This window comes from Oncorhynchus mykiss, chromosome 11, assembly GCF_057628025.1.
Source record: "Oncorhynchus mykiss isolate SJ-2025 chromosome 11, ASM5762802v1, whole genome shotgun sequence".
In the NCBI taxonomy this organism is placed as follows: Eukaryota; Metazoa; Chordata; class Actinopteri; order Salmoniformes; family Salmonidae; genus Oncorhynchus; species Oncorhynchus mykiss.
In genome coordinates this window covers 35,719,665-35,739,252 of record NC_143032.1, presented here as the reverse complement: position 1 = coordinate 35,739,252, position 19,588 = coordinate 35,719,665, and the positions used below count along the sequence as shown (strand labels likewise).

At 42.9% G+C, this 19,588-nt stretch overlaps 1 protein-coding gene across 1 annotated transcript in view; it reads left to right on the top strand.

The window, feature by feature from the left end:
- The window catches only part of LOC110535621 (tyrosine-protein kinase Yes), a 54,921-nt gene that overhangs the window by 28,468 nt on the left and 6,865 nt on the right, over window positions 1-19,588 (top strand). Inside the window, exons 4-10 of the mRNA XM_021620732.3 lie at window positions 27-125; window positions 1,373-1,476; window positions 1,834-1,983; window positions 4,361-4,516; window positions 10,439-10,618; window positions 12,185-12,261; window positions 15,166-15,319. Of these exons, the coding sequence (XP_021476407.2) occupies window positions 27-125; window positions 1,373-1,476; window positions 1,834-1,983; window positions 4,361-4,516; window positions 10,439-10,618; window positions 12,185-12,261; window positions 15,166-15,319 (920 nt within the window). The remainder of the gene's footprint in view (window positions 1-26; window positions 126-1,372; window positions 1,477-1,833; window positions 1,984-4,360; window positions 4,517-10,438; window positions 10,619-12,184; window positions 12,262-15,165; window positions 15,320-19,588) is intronic.

The following is a 19,588-nucleotide window of genomic DNA, read 5'->3' as shown; positions in this document are numbered from 1 at the left end:
CTCGCTCTGTGTTTTTCCCCCTACAGAGAAGGGGACTGGTGGGAGGCGCGCTCCATCAACACAGGGAAGAAAGGATACATTCCCAGTAACTATGTGGCTCCAGCTGACTCCATCCAGGCTGAAGAGTAAGGCCCTTGTTTATCATCTCACCTAACCTAACCTGATTAGGACCTTCCACTGACACAACAGCGCTATCCTAACCACAGCATCATGATCATGCATCACATGCCTCTCACTGGAGGCCCATTCACATTTCTTTAATTAAATTGTATTTTATTTAACCAGGCTAGACAGTTATTTGCAATGACAGCCTCCTGGGCTACAGTGGGTTAACTGCCTTGTTCAGGGGCAGAATGACAGATTTTTACCATGTCAGCTCTGCGATTCGATCCAGCAACCTTTCGGTTACTGACCCAATGTTCTAACCACTAGGCTACCTGCCGCCCCCAAACTAGAATAGCTCATAGCTTATTCTGCTCTCCTGAGGCCATATCTATCAAGCGTCTCAGAATAGGAGTGGTTCCTCTGTCCATGTAATCTTATTCATAGCGATCTACAGATGTAGGATCTTAATTAGATCAAGACAACTTTCCTGCAATTTTCAATTTGTAGTGTATTTGAGGTTTAAAAAGGCTTCATTTTCATAATGTATCAACCCCTACCAAAAAAATGCCCATGAATTTAATCCACATGATAATTCGCATGACTTGTTGCTGCAGGATTATTTTCCTGCTGTGGAAAACGAATTTAATTCAAATTTAAAACGGGCTCTAAATCAGCACTCCTACGCCTGAGACTCTTGATCCATGTGTCCCCAGGGGGTTTCATCTACCATCTCGTGTTGGATATAAGCCTAGAGGTTTATGATCGTTTAGCAAGGAAATAGAATGTAATCCTGTTTGTTCGATGACCCCTGACGGACTCAAATAATTCTGTATTTCCTCTCATTGTGTATTTCAAGTTTCACTTTTCCAAACACGGAAATGATCCTTACGAGTATTGAGTCAAATAAAGTTAATAATAACATAAGCCGGTAAATCAAGTCAGTTAAGAACAAATTCTTATTTTCAATGACAGCCTAGGAACAGTGGGTTAACTGCCTGCTCAAGGGCAGAACGACAGATTTGTACCTTGTCAGCTCGGGGGTTTGAACTTGCAACCTTCCAGTTACTAGTCCAACGCTCTAACCACTAGGCTACCCTGCCGCCCAAAAGTCAAACTTAATGTGTGTCCTCTCATAAGAATAGAATGATGTGCTAGTTCTGGAGCGCAGTAAATACCTGGAATGGCTGGGGTTTCTCAAGGACAGATTTGGGAAAGACTAAATTTTTTACAAAGGCTCAACTCATTCTAAGTCTGTGTTCTTCCTCAGGTGGTACTTTGGTAAAATGGGCCGTAAAGATGCTGAGCGGCTGCTGTTGAATCCAGGCAACAACCGAGGCACCTTCCTGGTGCGAGAAAGTGAAACCACTAAAGGTGACGATGATTAACGTGGAAAACGTGCATGGACTGCATCTCAAGTAACACGCTATTCCCCATGTAGTGCACTACTTTTGAGGGTTCATATTCATAAAGTGTCTCAGAATGTGGGTGTGCTGAACCAGGATCAGATTCTCCCCGCCCAGAATAATCTGATTCATTGTGATCTAAAAGGTGAAACTGATCTTAAATCAGCACTTGAGCTCATATGGTGCCCTAAGTAGTGCACTATATGGAGAATAGGGAGTCATTTAAGACCTAGCCAGTGACACTCTCATTTACATGAATAGATAAAGCCTAGCTCTTAATACTGTTGGTTGGATGGACGAAGAATCTGGTCATTGTCTCCTCCAGGTGCCTACTCCCTGTCCATACGAGACTGGGACGATGCCAAAGGCGACAATGTGAAACACTACAAGATCCGCAAACTTGACAACGGGGGTTACTACATCACCACACGCGCCCAGTTTGACACACTGCAGAAACTGGTCAAACACTACACAGGTAGGTATTGTAGCTCTTTTTCATAGGATCTCTCTCTCTCTCTCTCTCTCTCTCTCTCTCTCTCTCTCTCTCTCTCTCTCTCTCTCTCTCTCTCTCTCTCTCTCTCTCTCTCTCTCTCTCTCTCTCTCTCTCTCTCTCTCTCTCTCTCTCAGACACTCACTCACCTCTCTTCTCTAACACTCTCTTACGGACCTGCAACCCTCCAAATGTAACCTTGCTGAGCGTGAGACACTCCAATTAATTTCAATGAAACCTGGGTGGAAGCAGCACGGCTCCGCGTGAGGCTTGCACCGCTCATCGTAAAATTACACTGGTTCTATTTTGAAGAGTGTGATGTGCAGCTCACACACAAAAACACTTAATAAAGTGGCTTGCGTTCTGTTCACGCCGGCAAAAGGTCACACGTCCAGTGTGTTACCTAAAAAACAACTGTTTTCCCAACAACCGAGTGTAGCTCCCCAGTAACTTTCTCATTCACAGCTTCCCTCCTTTCTCCAAGAGCAGAGAAGTTCCTGATCTAAAATGTTCTCTCTTTTACCACAGTCTCTCGCTGTCCCTTGTCTGTGCTTCGGTAATACCTGGCTTACCTGTAATTGTCCCGGTGATTTCTCCAGCTAGAGGAATGGTACTCAGATTGCATATTTAATGGATACCTTCCTTAAGTGCTTCTCTTGCCGCTAAAGGAGAGAGGTTAAAGCGCTCTGGGAGAGCCCACTTTACGGCTTGGTTTCAAAATGCACCAGAGAAGAGTAGATTATGTCCCAAATGGAACACTGTTCACTACATAGTGCACTACTTTTGACCTTAGCCCTATGGGACCAGGCGAAACGTAATGCACTGCAGTGGGGCAAAAAGTATTTAGTCAGCCACCAATTGTGCAAGTTCTCCCACTTAAAAAGATGAGAGAGGCCTGTCATTTTCAGCACTTCACTTCAACTATGACAGACAAAATGAGAAAAATAATCCAGAAAATCACATTGTAGGATTTTTAATGAATTTATTTGCAAATGATGGTGGAAAATAAGTATTTGGTCAATAACAAAAGTGTACCTCAATACTTTGTTATATACCCTTTGTTGGCAATGACAGAGGTCAAACGTTTTCTGTAAGTCTTCACAAGGTTTTCACACACTGTTGCTGGTATTTTGGCCCATTCCTCCATGCAGATCTCCTCTAGAGCAGTGATGTTTTGGGGCTGTTGCTGGGCAACACGGACTTTCAACTCCCTCCAAAAATGTTCTATGGCGTTGAGATCTGGAGACTGGCTAGGCCACGCCAGGACCTTGAAATGCTTCTTACGAAGCCTCTCCTTCATTGCCCGGGCGGTGTGTTTGGGATCATTGTCATGCTGAAAGACCCAGCCACGTTTCATCTTCAATGCCCTTGCTGATGGTAGGCTTTGTTACTTTGGTCCCAGCTCTCTGCAGGTCATTCACTAGGTCCCCCCGTGTGGTTCTGGGATTTTTGCTCAACGTTCTTGTGATCATTTTGACCCCACGGGGTGACATCTTACGTGGAGCCCCAGATCGAGGGAGATTATCAGTGGTCTTGTATGTCTTCCATTTCCTAATAATTGCTCCCACAGTTGATTTCTTCAAACCAAGCTGCTTACCTATTGCAGATTCAGTCTTCCCAGCCTGGTGCAGGTCTACAATTTTGTTTCTGGTGTCCTTTGACAGCTCTTTGGTCTTGACCATAGTGGAGTTTGGAGTGTGACTGTTTGAGGTTGTGGACAGGTGTATTTTATACTGATAACAAGTTCAAACAGGTGCCATTAATATAGGTAACGAGTGGAGGACAGAGGACCATCTTAAAGAAGAAGTTACAGGTCTGTGAGAGCCAGAAATCTTGCTTGTTTGTAGGTGACCAAATACTTATTTTCCACCATCATTTGCAAATAAATTCATAAAAAATCCTACAATGTGATTTTCTGGAATTTTTTTTCTCATTTTGTCTGTCATAGTTCAAGTGTACCTATGATGAAGATTACAGGCCTCTCTCAACTTTTTAAGTGGGAGAACTTGCACAATTGGTGTCTGACTAAATACTTTTTTGCCCCACTGTATATAGAGAATAGTGTGGGACATAATCTACTTTTCTCTGGTGCATTTTGAAACCAGCAGGTCCAAGCCGTGTTAAACCATCCTCTTCTCATTCATATTTTAGCTGTGTAGGCTGAATTTAGCCATATCGCATGGCGTACGGAAACACTTGAAGTAATGTGTGAAATGTCCCCTTTTAAGCTACGTTTGGTTTTCCTTGTATATTAGTTACTCCTGTGACTCATACAAATGTTGACCATGGTATTTATGTGTGTGGGTGTGTGCGTGCGTGCATCTGTGTGTGTGTATATGTGTGTGTCTGTCTCCCCGTTCAGAGCATGCAGACGGGCTGTGCCACCGGCTGACCACGGTGTGCCCCACGGTGAAGCCCCAGACTCAGGGCCTGGCCAAGGATGCCTGGGAGATCCCCCGGGAGTCCCTCCGCCTGGAGCTCAAACTGGGCCAGGGCTGCTTCGGAGAGGTCTGGATGGGTAAGACTGTACACGCACACATACAGACAGACACAGACACACACACATACTTGACACTCCGAATGGTTTGGATGGGCAAGACAGACAGGGAATATACAGTATGACATATTAATGTATTACTATGACTTTTAAAATCACCCAGCAGTGCTATTTGTAGAGTTAGCTCCGAGTAAATGTTTACATTTTTTAAAAACAAGCTACGCATGGGCAGTACCAAAACAAGTGATTGTCTCTTCGCAGCAAAATCTGAAGAGCTGTGAGGGTTGTATCCCCCATATATATGGTGTTCTATTGGTTGCAAGAATTTTGTTTAATAATTTAAATTGGAAAAAATCTACGTTTTGAACCCGGGGCCGTTTTGTGTATCAATTCATAAACCATGTGAATGGAATTGGTGTATCAAAAATCTCCTCACAACTATTTTTCAACCAGTATGACGCATCTGTCAATTGTTTGGTCCTAAAATGAACCTGGGATACTTTTTTTTATTTATCACAATTTTCTATAGCCAACTTTGGTCTTTAATGTAAGGCTAACAGACAAGTTCCTTACCTTCTCACATATCCACTTGTGTCATCCATTTTTGCAGTAATGCTGCAATCAGTTGGTTGTAATTTTGGGAAGAGCAGATTTCCATGTATTTTTGTTAATTGCGTGTGTGACATAACTCCACCAGTCCTATTTATGATATAATTCATAAAAATCATATTTATTTATTTTCATAAATAATGTTTTTTCCTCAATTAGTATATTTGAGTTAAACCATAGTATTTGTTCTGTCTTTTATATTGGATTAAACTGAAATTGCAACTAACCAACTGTTCCTAGGCTGTCATTGTAAATAACCATTTGTTCTTAACTGACTTGCCTAGTTAAATAAAGGTTAAAATGTACATAAATATTTATTTTAATAAAGGGGAAAAGGACATTCTTAAACATTCTTAGAGAACCAGTTCAGATTTAAGTATAGTTTTTGTGTGATTGAAGCCTTTAGTGAGAGTTCCGATGTTTTAATATTTAATAATTTCTGCCCTCGGAATTAATATTCATGATATAAAAAGGCCTGTTTAATATTGTCTAGCTTCTATTCCAAATAAAGTTAATATTTTTTGCTCATATAATTTAAAAAAAACGTTTTTATGTGTAGGCAGGGCCATAAGTAAATAGGTAAACTGGGATATGACTGAATAATTAATCAGGGTGCACATCATTATTCAGTATTAATCCAGAGAGGTTAGAAAAATGATCTAGCTCCTGTCAGGCTGTGCAGGGATCCAAATCAGCGTACAATGACACCTTTGTTTTTAAGCCCTGGATTTCTAGCCCCTCAATATTGTTGTCGGATCTGACTTTAATAGCTAACATTTCGATGGCCATAATAAATAGATATGCCGATAGTGGACAACCTTGTTTTACTCCTCTTGACAATGTATTACTTTCTGAGAAGTAGCCATTATTTACTATTTTACATCTGGGGTCACTGTACATAACTTTAACCCATTTTATAAGAGATTCTCCTAAATTAACATAGTCCAGGCATTTATATATACATTTCGGGCGTACTTTATCAAAGGCCTTTTCAAAGTTAGCTATGAATACCAGGCCTGGTTTCCCTGATTTTTGTTGTTATAGTGTTCTATTGTTTCCAGTACTTATCTTATATTATCTCCAATGTATTGTCCATATAAAAACCTGTTGTAAATGACTATTGTATCTGGAAATGGCAGATTTGTTTATTTTATGGAATACCTACATAGGCGTACAGAGGCCCATTATCAGCAACCATCAGTCCTGTGTTCCAATGGCACGTTGTGTTAGCTAATCCAAGTTTATAATTTTAAAAGGCTAATTGATCATTAGAAATCCCTTTTGCGATTATGTTAGCACAGCTGAAAACTGTTGTTCTGATTTACAGAAGCAATAAAACTGTCCTTCTTTAGACTAGTTGAGTATCTGGAACAACATTCGATTACAGGCTCAAAATGCCCAGAAACAATTAACTTTCTTCTGAATCTCATCAGTCTATTTTTGTTCTGAGAAACGAAGGCTATTGCATGCAAGAAATTGTCAAGAAACTTCAGATCTTGTTCACCATCTGTTGTAAAGACGACTAGCTTTATTGAGCCTCTGCCATGTATATCTCACTCGGTCAGGATATTTAAGCCTCCATATATCCACTAGTTCCAATATACTGATAATATTAGTCATTTCCTTAAGTGTGTGAGGGTGATAGTTTGCAGTGTGATTTCCTTTATGTTCCATTGAGTTACACTATATATACAAAAGAATGTGGACACCCCTTCAAATTAGTGGATTCGGCTATTTCAGCCACACCCATTGCTGACAAATTTATAAAAACGAGCACACAGCTGTGCAATCTCAATAGACAAACATTGGTAGTAGAATGGCCCTACAGAAGAGCTCAGGGACTTTAACATGGTACCGTCATAGGATTACACCTTTCCAACAAGTCAGTTCTTCAAAATTCTGCCCTGCTAGAGCTGCTCCGGTCAACTGTAAATGCTGTTATTTTGTGGTGAAAACTTCAAGGTGCAATAAGGCTCAGCCGCGAAGCGGTAGGCCACACAAGTTCACAGAACGGACCAGAGAGTGCTGAAGCGTGTTGTGCGTAAAAATTGTCTGTCCTCAGTTCTCCCTACTGAGTTCCAAACTGCCTCTGGAAGCAATGTCAGCACAATAACTGTTTGTCGGAAGCTTCATAAAATGGGTTTCCATGGACTAGCAGGCGGCTGCTCAAGGCTAAGATCACCATGCACAATGCCAAGCGTCGGCCGGAGTGGTGTAAAGCTCACTGCCATTTGACTCTGGAGCAGTGGAAACATGTCCTCTGGAGTGATGAATCACGCTTCATCATCTGGCAGTCCGACAGACAAATCTGTGTTTGGCGGATACCAGGAGAACGCTACCTGCAGAATGCACAGTGTTAACTGTGAAGTTTAGTGGAGGAGGAATAATGATCTGGGGCTGTTTTTCATGGTTCAGGCTAGAACCCTTAGTGAAGGGAAGTCTTTGTCTAGATAGGTGTGGAAGAACTTGACTGTCATGCACAGAGCCCTGACCTCAACCCCATCGAACACTGTTGGGATGAATTGGAACGCCGACTGTGCGCCAGGTCTAATCGCTCAACATCAGTTCCCGATCTCACTAATGCTCTTGTGGCTGATTGTAAGCAAGTCCCTGCAGCAATGTTCCAAAATGTAGTATATTTCGCCCCCATGTACACATGGATCCTAGGGTCTTTAAGAGATAGGGGCCCATCCTTTAAAAAGAGCACAAGGTGACACCTACCGTACAGATCCAGATTCTCAGCCAACGTAATTTCGAACACATTCACCTTGTTTGTACCCCTTCCCAACTCAAGAGAATACTTTGTGTGAATGCATATACAGTTTGGCTGTTTAAGAAGGCATGCCAATTTGAGCATGAATGGGAAGATTTAATTAACCAATATCTAGTCCAAGCTGATGGAGCTCGCATATCCCCTTTCCCCCCAACACCCACACAAGTGTCCCCCATTGTGACTCATCTTCCGAAGCACCTCTGTGCAGTCAGACCATTTTATTATTCTGTGATGCCAGGGCCACAATAATATGCCCCCACTCTGATTGTCCGAGTGCAACTCCCTCCCCATGGGTTACTGCAGCCAGTGTTTCCAGCACAGCCATTACCTGGGTGGGGGTACTCCAACGGAATTTCCACCGGCTAGGTGCGAGGTCATCAAGGTTCTCTTTAGCAGCTTTGAGAAAATCCCATCTGGGACTTTGGCTTTTGGCTTTTGGCTCTTGTGGGGGCGGTGCTGCTTTAGTGGATCTCAGACCGCATCTACCTTTCTGTCATGACTGCATAGGCTACTTGCAGCAGGCCTATAAAACGGATAAGGACTAATCCTTAGTGGGTGGGTCACTCAGATGGGTGTCTAGGATATAGGGTTGGCACTGTTCGATCATGATAGGACAAAAAACAAGTTGGTTAGGACAAAAAACAAGTTGGTTAGGACATCTACTTTGCATGACACAAGTAATATTTTCCAACAATTGTTTACAGACAGATTATTTGACTTATAATTCACTGTATCACAATTCCATTGGGTCAGAAGTTTACATACACGAAGTTGACTGTGCCTTTAAACAGATTGGAAAATTCCAGAAAATGATGTCATGGCTTTAGAAGCTTCTGATAGGCTAATTTACATATTTTGAGTCAATTGGAGGTGTACCTGTGGATGTATTTCAAGGCCTACCTTCAAACAAAATTTTTAAAAATCAGCCAAGGCCTCAGAAAAATAATTGTAGACCTCCACAAGTCTGGTTCATCCTTGGGAGCAATTTCCAAATGCCTGAAGGTACCACGTTCATCTATAGTACGCAACGTTCATCAATAGTACGCAAGTATAAACACCATAAGACCATGCAGCTGTCATACCGCTCAGGAAGGAGACGTGTTCTGTCTCCTAAAGATGAACATACTTTGGTGCGAAAAGTGCAAATCAATCCCAGAACAACAGCAAATGACCTTGTGAAGATGCTAGAGGAAACAGGTACAAAAGTATCTATATCCATAGTAAAACGAGTCCTATATCGACATAATCTGAAGGGCCCCTCAGCAAGGAGGAAGCCTCTACTCCAAAGCCGCCATAAAAAAAGCCAGACTACGGTTTGCAACTCCACATGGGGACAAAGATCGTACTTTTTGGAGAAATGTCCTCTGGTCTGATGAACAAAAATAGAACTGTTTGGCCATAATGACCATCGTTATGTTAGAGGAAAAAGGGGGAGACTTGCAAGCCAAAGAACACCATCCCAACCATTAAACACGGGGGTGGCAGCATCATGTTGTGGGGGTGCTTTGCTGCAGGAAGGGACTGGTGCACTTCACTAAATAGATGGCATCATGAGGACGGAAAATTATGTGGATATATTGAAGCAACATCTCAACACATCAGTCAGGAAGTTAAAGCTTGGTAGCAAATGGATCTTCCAAATGGACAGTGACCCCAAGCATACTTCCAAAGTTGTGGCAAAATGGCTTAAGGACATCAAAGTCAAGGTATTGGAGTGGCCATCACAAAGCCCTGACCTCAATCCTATAGAATATTTGTGGGCAGAACTGAAAAGGCGTGTGCGAGCAAGGAGGTCTACAAACCTGATTCAGTTACACAAGCTCTGTCAGGAGGAATGGGCCAAAATTCACCCAACTTATTGTGGGAAGCTTGTGGAAGGCTACCCGAAACGTTTGACCCAAGTTAAACAATTTAAAGGCAGTGCTACCAAATACTAATTGAGTGTACTTCTGACCCACTGGGAATGTGATGAAAGAAATAAAAGCTGAAATAAATCATTCTCTACTGACACTCTGACATGTCACATTCTTAAAATAAAGTGGTGATCTTAACTGACCTAAGTCAGGGAATGTTTACTAGGGGTAAATGTCAGGAATAGTGAAAAACTGAGTTTAAATGTATTTGGCTAAGTTGTATGTAAACTTCCCACTTCAACTGTATGTTTGTATATCCCATATCGGTGTAAAAGTGAAGACTCACTCTGTCACAGTGGCATCCGCTTCTTCGGGGACTCAAGTCCTTTCAGCTTCAGCTCATAACTTCATGTGTGCTTTCCTTTATGTACCCAAATACATCCCGTTTGTCACATTGTACCTATGACACACTGTGTAACTCTATAAACAGTAGCCATACTATAATATGTCAGAGGTCTGCATCCCAAATGGCGCCCTACTCCATATGTAGTGCACTTCTTTTGACCAGGCTGTGTAGGGAATAGGGTGCCATTTGGTACACATACATAATGTGTACTGTGCTGGAAACGACCATTTGTTTACTCCTGTTTACACTCTTGTCTTTCTGGTACAATATGACTCAAACATGACTTTTGTAATTCTATTCAGGAACGTGGAACGGCACCACCAAGGTGGCGATTAAGACCCTGAAGCCAGGCACCATGTCCCCCGAGGCCTTCCTCCAGGAGGCCCAGATCATGAAGAAGCTGAGGCACGACAAGCTGGTGCCCCTCTACGCCGTGGTGTCTGAGGAACCCATCTACATCGTCACTGAGTACATGGCCAAAGGTACACATCGTCGTACGCACGTATAGCGGACGCGTATAAATCCCACACACACACATATTATTGTACACACACACGCATGTGACATGGAAATCCATCTACGTAGTTACAAAGTACATGACTAAACACACCCATGATTATGACACACGCATGCATAAAGGCACGTACACATGCGTCACATAACCCATCTGCATAGGAGCAGTAGTCAGAGGGCTTGTTCGACATTGCAGGCGACTGCCGACTGACTGATCTACAAATGACCTTGCGTCATAAATAACTACTCCTTATTATTTGTGGATCAGGCAGTCAGTCACATTTTACCCAAAATGCTTCACGTCGGCAACAATGTGGAACAAGCCAACAGACATGGCTAGGTAGCAGGTACACATGTTCATGACACACACAGATGCAGTGACGTGTGTGTGTGTGTGTGTGACTGGCAGCATGGTGTTGAGATGTAGATTTACGGCTGATCAGATGTGTAATTAAAAAAGGAATAGCTAGAGCCTCTCTCCAGAAGGGTCCTTAGACACTCACACACACGCCTGGGGCAGGTGATTGGCACACACAGACCTGACCTGGAATTTAATACAAAGAAGAGAAAGCATGAGATTTGGACGTTAGTTGTTGCATGTCTCCGAAAGATCTTATGGCGCAGAAGTTTTAGATATTACGCCACAATGCACACGTCACCCTATTAGAAGTATCCCGGACAATTTCCTTAAATATTTAATTTTTTAAGTGTTATGGCCGTTTTAATTAACGTACCCTACCGGTTGAAAGTCCTTGGAAATCCCATGTGGGTTTTGGGGGCCCGGAGCAGAGATGTTTAATTGAAAACTGCAGCAGTTTTGTGGCGAGCTTTCATCTTTCTTGACTGCAATGCGTCTCACTGTTTCTTTTTAATTAGTGATTGAACACTAATGACTTATCCCTAAGTGGACTCAGTGGTGTGTGTGTGTGTGTGTGTGTGTGTGTGTGTGTGTGTGTGTGTGTGTGTGTGTGTGTGTGTGTGTGTGTGTGTGTGTGTGTGTGTGTGTGTGTGTGTGTGTGTGTGTGTGTGTGTGTGTGTGTGTGTGTGTGTGTGTGTGTGTGTGTGTGTGTGTGTGTGTGTGTGTGCTAAATTATATTGCATCGGTGTGTGTAGACTAGCCTAACTCACAGGGGAGTGTGTGTTTATCCCATTGATGTCCCCTGTGACTATAATCTTGGTTTCCTCTCACACTAAGGAAATGTTTGTGTCCCAAATGACACCCTATTCCCTATATAGTGTACTTGTTTATATAGTGTACCAGTCACCAGGGCCTCATAGGGTTGTGGTCAAAAGTAGTGCACTATATGGAATAGGGTGTCATTTGGGACACATACTAAATGTCATTAAGAGCCATGTACCAAACATAGACACACGCTGCTAGCTTCATCAATACCAAGGGAATATTTAAGATGTCGTATTTAAGAGGCCTTAAGTCACTATTTCTGTGGTGTTTTGTTGCCGCACCGTTGGCAACATTTTCAGCACTCTCTCTCTGGTACAGTAACTGTCATGTGTTGCTGATTTTGTAATTGTAGGAAGTTTGCTGGATTTCCTGAAGGAGGGAGATGGTAAATTCCTCAAGCTTCCCTTGCTGGTGGATATGGCCGCACAGGTAAGTCAAAAGTCAGCCTCTCAGTAAACCACCATGTAGGATTACAAGTGTCTCGCCCATCAGTTTCTCCACCTAAGGATACGTTTGGCCTCTTTTTGACTACCAAAAGTACATGAAAAAACTATTTCTTCCTTTCTCCATCACAAGATTCCTCCCTCTTGTGTGTATCGATGGGTCCCAGATGGCACCCTATTCCCTATATAGTGTACTTCATGGGTGTCAAACTCTGGCCCGTGGGCCAAATTTGGCCCGCGGGGTAATTATATTTGGCCCGCGAGACAATACCAAATTACTACTAGAGCTGGCCCGCCGGTATTATACAGCGCATTCACCACTAATACTACGAATCCCATAATGCTCTGCTGTTTTCGCGCGCCAATCAGGACAGGACCCAGAAACGCTCTCTCCTCTGTGACAGTAGTCATAGCAACATAGACGCTACAACTGTCAGCGAGCTAACCCTTCCCAAAAATGGCGAAAAGAAAGGCAGAAAACAGAAGCTTTCTGGACAAGTGGGAGGCAGAATATCTGTTTACATATGTAAAAGACAAACCTGTTTGTCTTGTTTGTGGAGTCAACGTGGCTGTAAGTAAGGAGTACAACATTAGACGACACTATGAAACGAAACACCATGACAAATACAAGGACCTGGACATGACTCAAAGGAGCCAGAAAGTAGAGGAGATGAAAAGAAGTTTGGTTTCACAACAGAATATGTTTAAAAAAGCCACATCACAAAGCGAGGCTGCTGTAAAGGCTAGTTATATAGTGGCAGCAGAGATCGCAAAATCAGCCCGGCCCTTTAATGAGGGAGAGTTCATGAAAAAGTGCATGATGAAGGTTTGTGACCTCGTATGCCCAGAGAAAAAACAAGCATTTTCAAACGTGAGCCTGAGCAGGAACACAGTAGCTGATCGTACATGTGATCTTGCCACCAATCTGTATGACCAGCTGATGGAAAAGGGAAAAGATTTTGTTGCGTTCTCCCTCGCTGTGGATGAGAGCTGCGACGCATCTGATACTGCTCAGCTGTCAGTCTTCATCCATGGAGTGGACTCAAATCTGTGTGTTACGGAGGAGCTATTAGGATTCAAATCAATGCATGGCACAACCACAGGAAAGGAAATCTTTGAGGAGGTTTCCAAATGTGTAACTGAAATAAAGCTGCCGTGGGATAAACTCGTTGGATTAACGACAGATGGTGCGCCAGCGATGTGCGGTAAAAAGAGTGGACTGGTGGGCATGGTTCGGGAGAAGATGCGGGAAGAGAACTGTGCAGGTGAGCTAACTGTTTACCATTGCATCATACATCAGGAAGCACTGTGTGCCAAAGCCCTAAAGATGGAACATGTTATGACCACAGTAACACAGGTAGTTAACTTTATAAGAGCCAAAGGTCTAAATCACCGCCAGTTTAAATCTTTTCTGGAGGAGTGTGGTTCGGAATACGCAGACGTGCCGTATCACACAGAGGTGAGATGGCTAAGCGGAGGAAAAGTACTGAACAGATGTTTCGAGCTGCGTGAGGAAATATGTCAATTCCTGGAAACCAAAGGGAAGGATACAGCAGAGCTCCGGGAGCAAAAGTTCCTGTGTGAGCTGGCCTTTCTCTGTGACATCTCGAGACATCTCGATGCGCTGAACCTGCAGCTTCAGGGGCGGGGGCGCATCATCACAGACATGTACGCTGCAGTGAGGGCCTTCAAAACTAAACTGTGCCTGTGGGAGAATCAGATGCTGCAAGGAAACCCTTGCCATTTTCCCTGCTGCCAATCCATAAAAGCGCAGATCTCTACCGCCGTGTTCCCATGCGCACAGTTTGCTGAAAAACTCAGTGTTCTCGCCGCTGAGTTTAGACGGCGATTTGCCGACTTCGATGCCCAGAAATGCAAGTTTGAACTGCTTAGTAATCCCTTCGCAGTTGATGTGGAAAATGCACCAACCAACATCCAAATGGAGCTGATTGAACTCCAGTGCAACGACACGCTGAAGTCAAAGTATGATGCTGTGGGCGCCGCACAGTTTCCACGGTTCATCCCTGACACAATGCCTCAGCTCCGCACCCAAGCTGCTCAGATGCTCTCCATGTTCGGCAGCACTTATCTATGCGAGCAACTTTTCTCCTCGATGAAGATGACCAAAACAACTCACAGGAGACGTCTGACTGATGAACATCTTCGCTCGATACTGAGGATTTCTTCAGCTCAGAGCTTGAGCCCAGACATTGATGAACTAGCATCCAAGAAGAGATGCCAGGTATCTGGCTTGGGCACATCAGATTAGACCAGTGTGCAATAATTAACATTTTCTTTATGCACTTTTTCTTGCTACAAGGCATGGGCTTGAATGGTTGATTGATTTATTATCATTTTATTTGTAAAATTATTAGCCAGTGGAAAAAGTTGATTTTGGTATTTAAATCAGAAGGCTGCAAATAGAAAAGAGGCATACAATTTTTATTTAAATTGTATTTATTTAATAAATGAATGCCATTGATGTGTTTTTTCATTTGAAATTCGATTTTGCATGTCTCCACTATTAAATTATATATTGTATGGTAATAAGCGATGCTTGTTCCATATTCAATGTTAAAGCAAAACTTGTTTGGGTCCATATTAAAAGGTTAATTTGTTCAATGTTGGCCCGTGACTTTGTTCAGGTTTTACATTTTGGCCCACTGGGTATTTGAGTTTGACACCCCTGGACTGTACTTGTTTATATAGTGTACCAGTCACCAGGGCCTCATAGGGCTGTGGTCAAAAGTAGTGCACTATATAGGGATTAGGGTGCCATTTAGGACCTAACCTAAGAAAGGCTGCTCAGCTCTGAGTGGGTCACATCAAATATTAACGTGGGCATCAGTGAGGAAATGGAGTGTTAAACAATTTTTCTTGTTTTCCTCAGATCGCTGACGGTATGGCTTTCATCGAGAGGATGAACTACATTCACAGGGACCTCCGTGCCGCTAACATCCTGGTCGCGGACAACTTGGTGTGCAAGATCGCCGACTTCGGTCTGGCCAGGCTGATAGAGGACAACGAGTACACGGCTAGGCAAGGTTAGTAGAGCACAGAGTAGACTTGAGCGGGATACCGTATACCGGGGTATTTGGAAATAGCCACGGGATGGTTCTTTAATACCATCAATACTAATAAACGATTTGTAAGTTTTTCAATACATTGTAAAATTTGTAGCTATTTTTAAAGTAAATACCTGTAGTCAACTTGTGCAAAGCGTTCTTATTTCACCTGTCACATTATTTTACATTATGAAGCTTACCTAGTTCCCCAGAACAGTTGAGCCAGTCACAGGTTTGTTTGTAAATAGCACAACAGGAGAAAGAGGGAGCAGGTGAGTCCAACTATGTATTGACATGGGTCGTGTTTTATATTGAAAGTCTTATTTATTTTTTTGGCTTCAATAGAGTGGTCAGGGACACGCAACTATAGTTTTCCTTCATGGAAAATACATTAGTGCAACACAGAAAATAGCTTAATTTTCGTCAGATTGACAACACAAGTGCAACGCTATTTGGCTGGCAGCCACACAACTAAATGAGCTAACAATGAAAACGCAAATACGATGCATGGCCGTGATGTTTGTAATGTTTAGGCCTGTCGTAGAAAGACTGTAGCCAGCTACATTTCCTAATGTTTTGCTTCAAGTTCATCTTCAAAAGCACCAGAGTTAAGTAGCTGCACATCAGTCAGAGCGCGGCCCGCTCATCGAATGCCCGTTAGTGAATTCTCATCCGAGTTTAGAAGTGCAACTTGCGCACAACATTTGTCTGGTGTCGAGCAAGAAATTACAATAAGAAGCATTTTAGATCCGTGTTTACAAAACACAGCAAGATATTTCTTATGCGTTTCATTTTTTTTTTTTTACCTGTGTGAAAACTGCATAATTCTGTGTTAACGTGACCCCTAAGTTTAACTTGCTATCTAAGTAAGTGGCTGAATTATTAAAGTGATGGGGCATCGTGTTGTGCTAGCGTTTGAGAAGTCAAAGCCTTGTGAATGAGTTATTTGTACAGCTGCCTCTGCTATCTTGATTTCCTCGCGTTTTTTTTCGCCTCTCTGTTCTTTGTGGTCTCCTCCTCCCCCCGCTTCTCTGAGCAGTGCAGTCAGGCCCGTTGCCCTAGTGACTCCACACAGACATAGCTTGTAGATATGCTGCTGGAGAGCCAGTACGACATTTGCACAATGTCTCTCATCCCTGGGATTAAACACCTCCCCCTGCAACTGGTTTCTGGACTTCATGACGGATCATCCCCAGGTGGTGAGGGTAGGCAACAACATGTCTGCCACACTGATCATCAACACTGGGGACCCTCAGGGTTGTGTACTTAGTCCCCTCCTGTACTCCCTGTTCACCCACAACTGCATGGCCAAACATGACTCCAACACATTAAGTTTGCTGCCGACACAACAGTGGTAGGCCTGGTCACCGACAACGATGAGACAGCCTTTAGGGAGGAGGTCAGAGAACTGACAGTGTGGTGCCATGACAACAACCTCTCCCTCAATGTGAGCAAGACAAAGGCGCTGATCGCGGACTACAGGAAAAGGCGGGCCAAACAGGCCCCCATGAACATCAACGGAACTGTTGTGGAGCAGGTCAAGAGTTTCAAGTTCCTTGGTGTCCACATCACCAACAAACTTTCATGGTCCAAACACACCAAGACAGTCGTAAAGAGGGCACAACAAAACCTTTTCCCCCTCAGGAGACTGACAGGTTTGGAATGGGTCCCCAGGTCCTCAAAATGTTCTATAGCTGCACCATCGAAAGCATCCTGACTGGTTGCATCACCGCCTGGTATGGCAACTGCTCGGCATCTGACCGTAAGCCACTACAGAGGGTAGTGCATACGGCCCAGTACATCATTGGGGCCAAGCTTCCTGCAATCCAGAACCTGTATAGTAGGCAGTCTCAGAGGAAAGCCCATAAAATTCTCCGACTCCAGTCATCCCAAGCCATAGACTGTTTTCTCTGCTACCGCACGGCAAGCGGTACCCGGAGCGCGAAGTCTAGGACTAAAAGGCTCCTCAACAGCTTCTACCCCTAAGCCATAAGACTGCTTAACAATTAATCAAATGGTCACCGGACTAGTACGTTGACCCCCTCCCAAGGTCTACAACTTGTTGTATTCGGCCCATGTGACAAATAAAGTTTGATTTGATTTGAAACTCACAAAAAATTACATTAGGTAGCTCTTACCTACAGTGCCCTCGGAAAGTATTCAGACTCCTTGACATTTTTCACAATTTGTTGGCGTTCTAGCCTTATTCTAAAACATGTATTAAATCATCCACCTATACACAATACCCCATAATGACAAAGCAAAAACAGGTTTTTAGAAATATTTGCTAATTTATTACAAATAAAAAACAGATATCACATGCTGCCACCACCATGCTTCACCATAGGGATGGTGCCAGGTTTCCTTCAGGCCAAAGAGTTCAATCTTGGTTTCATGTCGTCTGAGAGTCTTTAGGTGCCTTTTGGCAAACTTCAAGTGGGCAAATTTTGTTAGCATTCTGGTAATAGATGCCCAATGGCCTTTTTTTTAATCAAATATATATATATATTATTATATGAGAAGGGAACAACATTCCCACCACTTTCATTGTCAATAATAAACATTTATTGATGAAGAATGCTGAAAATGATGTGATTGAAGAAAGATTGTTCAGAGATTAAATTACATTTAAATAATTGTAATTTCTACACACTTTCTACCTGGTTTAAGTTGTTTAAGTTCAGACAAGTATTTTTCCATTAATAAAATATATATACAGTGTATATACAGTGGGGCAAAAAAAGTATTTAATCAGCCACCAATTGTGCAAGTTCTTCCACTTAAAAAGATGAGAGAGACCTGTAATTTTCATCATAGGTACACTTCAACTATGACAGACAAAATGAGAAAAATAATCCAGAAATTCACATTGTAGGATTTGTAATGAATTTATTTGCAAATTATGGTGGAAAATAAGTATTTGGTCACCTACAAACAAGCAATATTTCTGGCTCTCACAGACCTGTAACTTCTTTAAGAGGCTCCTCTGTCCTCAGCTCATTACCTGTATTAATGGCACCTGTTTGAACTTGTTATCAGTATAAAAAACACCTGTCCACAACCTCAAACAGTCACACTCCAAACTCCACTATGGTCAAGACCAAAGAGCTGTCAAAGGACACCAGAAACAAAATTGTAGACCTGCACCAGGCTGGGAAGACTGAATCTGCAATAGGTAAGCAGCTTGGTTTGAAGAAATCAACTGTGGGAGCAATTATTAGGAAATGGAAGACATACAAGACCACTGATAATCTCCCTCGATCTGGGGCTCCACGTAAGATGTCACCCCGTGGGGTCAAAATGATCACAAGAACGTTGAGCAAAAATCCCAGAACCACACGGGGGGACCTAGTGAATGACCTGCAGAGAGCTGGGACCAAAGTAACAAAGCCTACCATCAGTAACACACTACGCCGCCAGGGACTCAAATCCCGCAGTGCCATACGTGTCCCCCTGCTTAAGCCAGTACATGTCCAAGCCCGTCTGAAGTTTGCTAGAGAGCATTTGGATGATCCAGAAAAAGTTTGGGAGAAATGTCATATGGTCAGATGAAACCAAAATAGAACTTTTTGGTAAAAACTCAAATCGTCGTGTTTGGAGGACAAAGAATGCTGAGTTGCATCCAAAGAACACCATACCTACTGTGAAGCATGGGGGTGGAAACAACATGCTTTGGGGCTGTTTTTCTGCAAAGGGACCAGGACGACTGATCCGTGTAAAGGAAAGAATGAATGGGGCCATGTATAGTGAGATTTTGAGTGAAAACCTCCTTCCATCAGCAAGGGCATTGAAAATGAAACGTGGCTGGGTCTTTCAGCATGACAATGATCCCAAACACACCGCCCGGGCAACGAAGGAGTGGCTTCGTAAGAAGCATTTCAAGGTCCTGGAGTGGCCTAGCCAGTCTCCAGATCTCAACCCCATAGAAAATCTTTGGAGGGAGTTGAAAGTCCGTGTTGCCCAGCAACAGCCCCAAAACATCACTGCTCTAGAGGAAATCTGCATGGAGGAATGGGCAAAAATACCAGCAACAGTGTGTGAAAACCTTGTGAAGACTTACAGAAAACATTTGACCTCTGTCATTGCCAACAAAGGGTATATAACAAAGTATTGAGATAAACATTTGTTATTGAACAAATACTTATTTTCCATCATAATTTGCAAAGAAATTCATTAAAAATCCTACAATGTGATTTTCTGGATTTTTTTTCTCATTTTGTCTGTCATAGTTGAAGTGTACCTATGATG